At 51.5% G+C, this 9776-nt stretch overlaps 1 protein-coding gene across 1 annotated transcript; it reads left to right on the forward strand.

The window, feature by feature from the left end:
• The first annotated feature begins 3446 nt into the window (after nt 1-3446).
• On the forward strand, nt 3447-9486 carry LOC100031723 (eukaryotic translation initiation factor 4 gamma 1-like). The gene is made up of 2 exons (XM_056800679.1): nt 3447-4388; nt 4524-9486. Exons 1-2 carry the CDS (start codon nt 3447-3449, stop codon nt 9468-9470), a joined length of 5889 nt encoding a protein of 1962 aa, XP_056656657.1. The 3' UTR covers nt 9471-9486.
• Nucleotides 9487-9776: the final 290 nt, after the last annotated feature.

Raw genomic sequence — 9776 nt, forward strand, 5'->3', positions numbered from 1 at the left:
AACCAATCATATAAAAAGGTATACAGTTCTTAGTGATAATAGTCAAATCTTGTTGCTTTCTCAATTTTTATTATTCCATTTAATTAGCAAACTTTTACATTATATCTTTGTCTTATTACTTTGTCTAATTCCCTTTTTAGAGGATATCAACCCCATAATTGGATCACAAATACATATTAAAATGATAAGATTTTTCATACTTTCATCTTATTTTAGTAACTCAAAGGTGTTCCAGTATGTTGACTAATTAATAGATTTAATACTGTACTTACAAAAATTCTACTGCTCTCCTGCCCTAATTAGAGAAATTTGCTATCTATGGAAAAGGAAGGACAGAGTTCTAATGATGTCCTAATAGGACACAAATTCCCTTAGCTCTACTGGATTCCAAGTATGAGTCATTTCTGACAGCAATCCTGTAGTCATAGGGTCACACACAAACACACACACACACCAGGCATTCCTAATCTGGGATATACATACCCCAAAATGAATGAGTAGCTTGTCGAAGGACAGGGGGGATATTTGGCAACTTGATTATTTCTTTGAAATTAATTAATTGTATTCCTTATGTGCATAAGTGCAATAAATGATAGAATTATGTTTCATTTCATATTAAAGTGTTATTCAAATTCCAAGGGCATAGGACTAGGAAAGATGAAAGTCTATGAACTATGTGGAGGGAGGACTAGGAAGAAAATCAAACATGAATATGATATGGGAACCATAGTGCTCTTTTAAGTTGCCGAAACAAGATTGATTTATTGAGAAAATACTTGCACAGACTGGATCCACTGAAGATAAAAGAATATGAAAGACTTGGGGAAAGATCCCCTCTTTCAGTTTGCAGTGTGGAAGGAAAGTCTCACACTGGTGAGCATTGACGCTCTCCTTCATCAGGATGTAAGAGATCCTCCTCCTCTGTTAAGGGAAACCTGAAAGTTGAAGGCCCACAGCCAGAAAACTTGGGGTTGGTTAAGAACTCCTCTGTGGAGCAATGCTCAGAGAGATCAATACTATCGAGCACAAGATGAGAGTCCACTGGACACATAGTCATGGGACTAGCCTTTGCTCCTGTATGTGGGAGTCCAGGAGAAAAGATGGATGTGACTGACTTTGTGAATGCAATAGGGGAACATCTATAAATGAGGGAGCTTTGGAGAACATTGTAAAAGACCAGAGTGCTAGGATGGTTTAATTTGATGGTTTAATGATTCAGGCTAGGTTTGGGAATAGTAACTATTCTTGACACAACCAACCAGGTACACAGAGGCATCTGCTTTCCAGTTCCTCCCTCTACTTCTCCTCCTGTGTAGAGTATGGATCCTCAGAGCCCACTGAGACAAGTGAGTCACATCCACTTCCCAATACTGTCTGCCTGAAGGCCTGATAAACAAAAGCTGTCCTAGATGACTGGCTGAGAAAAGTAAATCCTACAGATCCCACAGGTAATTTCCTTCTGCAGTTTCTAGATCATTCCCATATCAGCAGCCATTTCTCTCTCCCTTTCTTCCTAGTGGCTTCTTCCCCAAAGCAACTGAGCAAAAGAGACTTCACTTCCACTCCAGGAAATGGTTCTGAGCCCAGTGATGCATTTCTTTTCTAGGAGGTACTCCCAAATAAGGTGTCAACTCCCCTTGCCTTGAATTCTCAAGTTCAACAAGTTCCCCTTGGCTGGTTGCAGCAACCCTGAGTCCCCCTCCCCCCCTTCACACTTCTGCTTTACTCCTATGGATTCACAAGTTTCACTATGAAGATGGCGCTAGCCCCTGTGCTTTAAGGAGGAATGCACAAAATCAATCGTTTCTCCTAAAATGAAAAGATGCTGATTAATTATCACTACCTACACATATGGAACACTACATGATCTCCATAGTGTAGTTTCTTATAGCTGAATAATAGAAAAACCACAAAATGGAGGGGGGCATCTGTGGCAGCACAAGATGAAGTCTGTGCTCTCAAGTTAAAATGGAATTGGTCCTCCTGATTCTTACTAACTGAATTTTATATATGAGAATTGTTATCTCTCAACAATTCTCAAATAAAAATTAAATCACCCTAAATAGAAGGTCTTATTTTTCTGCTTTTGGGGACATTTAAAAAAGAACAAAATTACAGTAAAAACATTAATTTTCAAAGGAACTTACAGCATTCTTTTTACTTACAATCCAGAAGAATCTAGGTCAAAAACTGTTTTAACAATAGGTATCAAATTTATGTTAAGCATTTCCATCCACTCTATAAATCAATAGGCTAAAAGCAATTTAAGTCAATTTATTTTAGAGCTATATGTAAAGTACCACAGAATTGATTATCAATTAATAATTTCGAGTTCTCACTCAAAATTGAGATTCAATTATGTCTGAATTTCTCTTCCCCAGTCAGATAACATAGAATTTTGATTATTCAGCATTATTCTCTACATTAATTCAAATATTTCACAAGGACCTATCATTTTCAATTCCTTGAAGAACTCCAACCTATCCTAATTTTATTAATTGAGGGACATCTTTGAAACCATTCTCATTTAGATTTTTTTTAACCCTTCCCTTCTACCTTAGAATCACTACTGTGTATTGGTTCTAAGGCAGAAGAGCAGTAAGGGCTGGGCAATGGGGGTGAAGTGACTTGCCCAAGGTCACACAGCTGGGAAATGTCTGAAGCCAAATTTGAACCCAAGATCTCTCATCTCTAAACTGACTCTCAATCCACTGAGCCACCCCGATGGCCCCCATTCTCATTTACATTTAAGACATAGTTCAACTGATTCAAAACTGGTTTTTACAACTACTACTGTCACTTTGTAAAAATCTAACAGCTTTCATTTAGCTTCCTCTAAAAAACACCACACTTAGTTCCCTATAATTTTTCTCTATTTACCTTTGAATTTCGAGTCTCTGGAAGACCTCCATGATGTCCACGGAAAGAAATAAAGACCTACAAATGTCATTATAATAACGGTCTTTCATTGAGGCAGCAGAGAAATTATGAGCTGGGAAGCCAAGCTGCCATATTTCTGGGGCCTTCTGGGAGACAAAGGAAAGTGGTCTTTGAAGAAAAAAAAAAGGGGGAAGCGACAACAGCCAGGTCTGGAATTCCCAAATCTTTAGGACAGACGGAATAGCCAGAAGCCAGGGTGGCTGGAAAGGCACGGTACTTAGCCTGTACTTACAGGTACTTAAATGATTGACTTCTTTAAAGGGACAAACACAATTGAGAGTTAAGTCCATCATTGTCTTTTGAGTTAACACCCAAAGCAGTAAAGAACTATGTGGGAGATACCAGGTTGTCACCTGGCAAAATCGACGCAAATGAGCCCGCCTTCTCGGTTTGTTCTCAGCTCTTGGTGTATAAATTAGATCCCAGAGCTCAGCCTCGAGCACTTGAAGTCCACCTCTCCAGGTGACGGCATCTCCCCCTCACTCTGCTCTTTGATCTAATAGACTATGAGTTACTACTACCAGAACGTCCCGCCTGCCACATTCATCTGCTCCGTCCCTGCACCTGATGGTTGCACGAATTATTACTGGACCCACTGGTATCCAATACAGCCAGCATTCCCCGGCTTCGCTCCTGCACCAAGCCCAAATGTATCTGAGACCCCCGCGCAGGGTCCACCTGCTGCGGCTGTTCCAGAACCGAGCCACCAGCTACAGCACCACAGGACTGCCTCCACAAGGGAACGGAATATTATTCGGATCCGAGATCCCAACCAGGAAGGTAAGGATGTCACCGAAGAGATCTTGGCTGAAGCCAGGCGCCTCTCTACTCTCACTCCTCCCCAGACAAGAGGTCCGGAGGCTAACCCGGAGACTCCCCAGCTTGCTGCCATAGTTAGCCCAGACGAGGGACTTCAGGGAGCTACAGGTGGGGACCCACCAGGGGTTGACCGAGAGCACAGCGCCTCAGACTCTCCTTCCCAGACGTCCTCCCCTTCGCAAGCCGCTTTACCCGAGCCTGAGCAAAGCTGTTCAGTCCTGTCCATTACTGAGGCCCCGGTGACAGCCACCGAGCTAATACAGAGGGCACTTAAGGAGCCTGCCCACCCCATTGCCCAGGAAGCCCCGGAGCTGCCTTGCCCTGAAGTGACAGAAGTGACCAGTCCTGCATCAGCCCCTGAGCCTGACCCTGCCCAGGCTTTCAGCCTCCTCCAGCCTCCAAACACTGATGTTTTTCCGGAGCCCAAAGGTGAGACCCCTAAGGAGGAGCCAGAGACCCAACTAGAGTTGGGCCAGGCTGCAGCACATCCAGTGGCGCCACTCTCACCAGATTGTCCCCAAGAATTCAAACTAGAAGTTCCCACTGCCCAGGGACCAAACGGGGTCCCGCTTCCCCAGGCCATGCACCTGAATCCTATTTTGGAGTTTGACGAGGTCCGGGCATCTAATGTACCAACTAGAGCACCCGCATCCCCCACCATCCCTGAGGAGGAAGAGAAAACTAAAGCGGAGAAGGGGGGAGAGAAGACAGGAGAGGAATCGTCCGCTCCTGAGATCACCCCCATCCCAGTCCTGCTTCCTAAGAGTTTTGAGAAACCAGCCACCCAAAAGAAGGAAACATCTGGGCCAAAGAAGAGTTCGAGAAACAAGAAAACAAAGACCAAGGCGGCAAACAAGGCTAAACAGTCTCGGGCAGAGACTACCCCAGCTCCAGGACAGCAATGCCTCCCTCCTCGCCCTGAGAACTCTAATACCCCAGGAAGCCCTGTGTGCCCTTCGAGTCCCGCGAAACCCGGCATCCTGGAGCGCCCTTCCAGCCATGCTAAATGCCCTTCGAGTCCCGCGAAACCTGGCAGCCCTGAGCGACCTTCCAGCCCCCCCGCGAAACCTGGCAGCCCTGAGCGACCTTCCAGCCCCGTGAAAGGCCCCTCGAGTCCCGCGAAACCTGGCAGCCCTGAGCGACCTTCCAGCCCCGCGAAACCTGGCAGCCCTGAGCGACCTTCCAGCCCCGCGAAACTCCCTTCGAGTCCCGCGAAACCTGGCAGCCCTGAGCGACCTTCCAGCCCCGCGAAACCTGGCAGCCCTGAGCGACCTTCCAGCCCCGTGAAAGGCCCCTCGAGTCCCGCGAAACCTGGCAGTCCTGAGCGACCTTCCAGCCCCGCGAAATGCCCCTCGAGTCCCGCGAAACCTGGCAACCCTGAGCGACCTTCCAGCCCCGCGAAACTCCCTTCGAGTCCCGCGAAACCTGGCAGCCCTGAGCGACCTTCCAGCCCCGTGAAATGCCCCTCGAGTCCCGCGAAACCTGGCAGCCCTGAGCGACCTTCCAGTCCCGCGAAACTCCCTTCGAGTCCCGCGAAACCTGGCAGCCCTGAGCGACCTTCCAGCCCCGTGAAATACCCCTCGAGTCCCGCGAAACCTGGCAGCCCTGAGCGACCTTCCAGTCCCGCGAAACTCCCTTCGAGTCCCGCGAAACCTGGCAGCCCTGAGCGACCTTCCAGCCCCGCGAAACCTGGCAGCCCTGAGCGACCTTCCAGCCCCGTGAAAGGCCCTTCGAGTCCCGCGAAACCTGGCAGCCCTGAGCGACCTTCCAGCCCCGTGAAAGGCCCTTCGAGTCCCGCGAAACCTGGCAGCCCTGAGCGACCTTCCAGCCCCGTGAAATGCCCCTCGAGTCCCGCGAAACCTGGCAGTCCTGAGCGACCTTCCAGCCCCGTGAAATGCCCCTCGAGTCCCGCGAAACCTGGCAACCCTGAGCGACCTTCCAGCCCCGTGAAATGCCCCTCGAGTCCCGCGAAACCTGGCAGCCCTGAGCGACCTTCCAGTCCCGCGAAACTCCCTTCGAGTCCCGCGAAACCTGGCAGCCCTGAGCGACCTTCCAGCCCCGTGAAATGCCCCTCGAGTCCCGCGAAACCTGGCAGCCCTGAGCGACCTTCCAGTCCCGCGAAACTCCCTTCGAGTCCCGCGAAACCTGGCAGCCCTGAGCGACCTTCCAGCCCCGCGAAACCTGGCAGCCCTGAGCGACCTTCCAGCCCCGTGAAATGCCCCTCGAGTCCCGCGAAACCTGGCAGCCCTGAGCGACCTTCCAGCCCCGTGAAATGCCCCTCGAGTCCCGCGAAACCTGGCAGCCCTGAGCGACCTTCCAGTCCCGCGAAACCTGGCATCCCTGAGCGACCTTCCAGTCCCGCGAAACGTGGCAGCCCTGAGCGACCTTCCAGTCCCGCGAAACGTGGCAGCCCTGAGCGACCTTCCAGTCCCGCGAAACGTGGCAGCCCTGAGCGACCTTCCAGCTCCGCAAAACCTGGCAGCCCTGAGCGACCTTCCAGCTCCGCAAAACCTGGCAGCCCTGAGCGACCTTCCAGCTCCGCAAAACCTGGCAGCCCTGAGCGACCTTCCAGCCCCGCGAAACCTGGCAGCCCTGAGCGACCTTCCAGCCCCGTGAAATGCCCCTCGAGTCCCGCGAAACCTGGCAGCCCTGAGCGACCTTCCAGCCCCGTGAAAGGCCCTTCGAGTCCCGCGAAACCTGGCAGCCTTGAGCGCCCTTCCAGCCCCGCGAAACTTGGAAGCCCGAAGCCTGAAAAAACAGAGGAAAAGGAAAACAACCTGTCTGATGGACAGAAGCCTTTCAATACCAGGGAGAGGAAGCGGTATGAGCGGGTGTTCCTGCTTGGATTACGGTTCCTTTCTGTCAGTCTTCGGAAGCCCGAGGGCCTACCTCAAATCAAGGACGTGGTGCTGGAGGAGGCAAACCAAAGGCCTCTGAGGCCGCTAGACCCGGCCGGCCTAACTAGCATGGACTGTGGTCTTGATTTCACCCCGTCTTTTGTCAAGCTGGATGGGCCCAAATTCAACAATGGAGGCCCCTTTAGGGGACGTCCCGGCCAGGGGCCATCGGCAGGCTTTGGGCCCTGGCGCTCCCAACCTGCTCTTCAGAAGGAACAGCGGAAGATTTTCGCCCCAGTCTTGCTCAGTGAGGCTGTAAAACTTAATAGAGCCGAGAAAGCCTGGAAGCCCAGTAGCAAGTGTGACCGAGTTGGAGATACTGAGGACCTGTTTCGAAGGGTGCGCTCTATTCTAAACAAGCTGACTCCCGAAATGTTTCAGCAGCTGCTGAAGCAAGTCCAGCAGCTGGCCATAGACACAGAGGAGCGCCTCAAAGGGGTCATCGACCTCATCTTCGAGAAGGCCATCTCGGAGCCCAACTTTGCTGTGTCCTATGCCAACATGTGCCACTGCCTCATGGGACTGAAGGTGCCCAGGACAGACAAGCCCGAGGTCACCATCAATTTCAGGAAGCTCCTGCTAACCAGATGCCAGAAGGAGTTTGAGAAAGATAAAAACGACAATAAAGAGTTTGAAAAAAAGCAGAAAGAGATGAATGAGGCGGCTATGGCAGAGGAAAGAAGCCGCCTAAAAGAGGAGCTAGAAGAGGCCCAAGGAAAAGCCAGGAGACGCTCCCTGGGCAACATGAAATTCATTGGAGAACTGTTTAAGCTGAAGATGCTGACCGAGGCCATCATGCACGACTGCGTGGCCAAGTTATTGAAGAACCCCGATGAGGAGTCCCTGGAGTGCCTCTGCGGTCTGCTTACCACCGTTGGCAAAAGCCTTGACTTGGGGAAGTCCAAGGCCCTCGTGGATGAATACTTCAAGAAAATGAAAAAGATTATAAAAGAGAAGAAAACTTCGTCCAGAATCCGCTTTATGTTGCAGGATGTGCAGGATCTCCGCAGAAGCAGCTGGGTGCCCCGCCGGGGAGACCAAGGTCCCAAGACCATCGGCCAGATTCACCAGGAGGCTGAGAGGGAGCAACATGAGGAACAGATCAAAGTCCAGCAGCTTATGGCTATGGGTGGGAACAAGTGCCAGGGCCCTCCGCGGTCTCCCTCACGAAGCCGAAAGGGTTTGATTCCGGATGAGGAAGGCTGGAATACGGTCCCTATCAGCAAAGGTAACGCACTCAGACCCATTGATGTCTCCCGGATCGCCAAAATCACTAAGCCCGGATCCTCGGACTCGGACAACCTACTCTTCGTTCCTGGAGGTCGCCTGAGCTGGGGCAAGGGTAGCAGTGGGAGCAAGGGAGCCAAGAGCCCCGAGACAGCCGGACCCTCCACCGGCATCTCGAACCGTTTCTCAGCCCTTGAACATTTAGCTTCGTCAAAGAGCACAGACCAGACGACTGAGAAGGTGCAAAAGGGGAGTGTGAGCTGGAAATGCAGCGAGAAAGGTGGGGATCGAGGAAGTGGCCTGGAGCATAGTCAGTCGAGAGAAGAGCTTGGGGGCCCGGCTCAAGCCGTCAGCCAGAAGGCCGAGAAGGGAAGTCTAGAGCGACTTCTCCAACCAGAGGGTCTCCGCAGGGCAGCCGACCTGACCGAGGATAGGGACAGCAGTCAGAACGCAGTGAAACAGGAGAAAGTGGACACAGCCAGCCCTTCCAAGGCCGCACTGTCTGAAGAAGACCTAGCGAAGAAGTCGAAGGCTATCATTGAGGAGTTCCTGCATCTCAGCGACGTGAAAGAAGCTGTCCAGTGTGTGCAGGAACTGGCCTCCCCGTCACTGCTCTTCATTTTTGTTCGGGAAGGTATCGAAGCGACCCTGGAGCGCAGCACCGAGGCCCGCGAACATATGGGCCAACTGTTGCACCAGCTCCTCTCTGGTCACCTCACTACCCTCCAGTACTATCGAGGGCTCCGCGAGATCCTGGAAGTGGCCGAAGACATGGAGATCGATATCCCCCACGTGTGGCTGTACTTGGCAGAACTGGTGACACCCATCCTTCGGGAAAGTAAGGTGCCCATGGGGGAGTTTTTCAGGGAGATCTCAAAGCCGCTGAAACCCTTAGGCAAAGCGTCTTCCTTGCTGCTGGAGATCTTGGGACTCCTGTGCAAAAGTGTGGGTCGTGAAAAGGTCGGGGAGCTGTGGCAAGAGGCTGGCCTCAGCTGGAAGGAATTCCTACCTGAGGACCAGGACGTCCAAGCCTTCGTCATTGAGCAGAAAGTGGAATACACACTGGGAGAGGAGACCGGGCCTGGCAGCCAGCGGGAGCTGTCCCCTGAGGAGCTCAGCCAGCAGCTGAAGGAGCTGCTTCAAGAGAGCCCCAGCAACCAGCGACTCAGTGACTGGGTCGAGTCCAAGCTGAGCGAGCAGCAGATGGCTCCAGATACTTTGGTGTGTGCGCTCACCACAGCCGTCTGCTCTTCCGCCATCATTTTCGAGTCCCCGCTGCGGCTGGATGCGGCCTTGCTGAAACCTCGCTCGAAGCTTCTGCAGAAATACTTAAGCGACGAAAAGAAGGAGGTGCAGGCTCTCTCCGCCCTCCAGACCCTTGTGGAGACCCTGGAGCCCTCAGCCAACCTACTAAGCGCGTTCTTCCACGTTCTCTACGATGAGCAAGTGGTCAAAGAGGAAGCCTTCTACAGCTGGAAGAGCAAGCAGGATCCAACTGAACAACTGGACAAGGAAGCTGCCCTCACGTCTGTCACCGCCTTCTTCAACTCCCTACGTGAGGCCAGGGACCAACTGGAGCATCAGTGAGGATAGGGACGGCTATACAGACCAAGGTAAGTGTCTGAACGATTAAAGTGGTGCTTTATGGGATAGGATGACTTGGGGATGCCCAGCCCCTTCCCCCTTAAAGGATGATATTAGGTGTCCCTCCTCCCCTCCCTCCAGCAGAGAAATATATAATATATAGTCATGAAAATTAGTTTGGAGATGAGGTACCACCATTTGCCCCCCCCCCCTTTATTATTATTATTTTAAGAAAACAGCTTTTGGGATAGCTATCCCTAGTGCTGAGAGCATTCCACCTCTAGTCCTCCTCCCCAGGGTCACACAGGT

This window comes from Monodelphis domestica, chromosome 5, assembly GCF_027887165.1.
Source record: "Monodelphis domestica isolate mMonDom1 chromosome 5, mMonDom1.pri, whole genome shotgun sequence".
Taxonomy (NCBI): Eukaryota; Metazoa; Chordata; class Mammalia; order Didelphimorphia; family Didelphidae; genus Monodelphis; species Monodelphis domestica.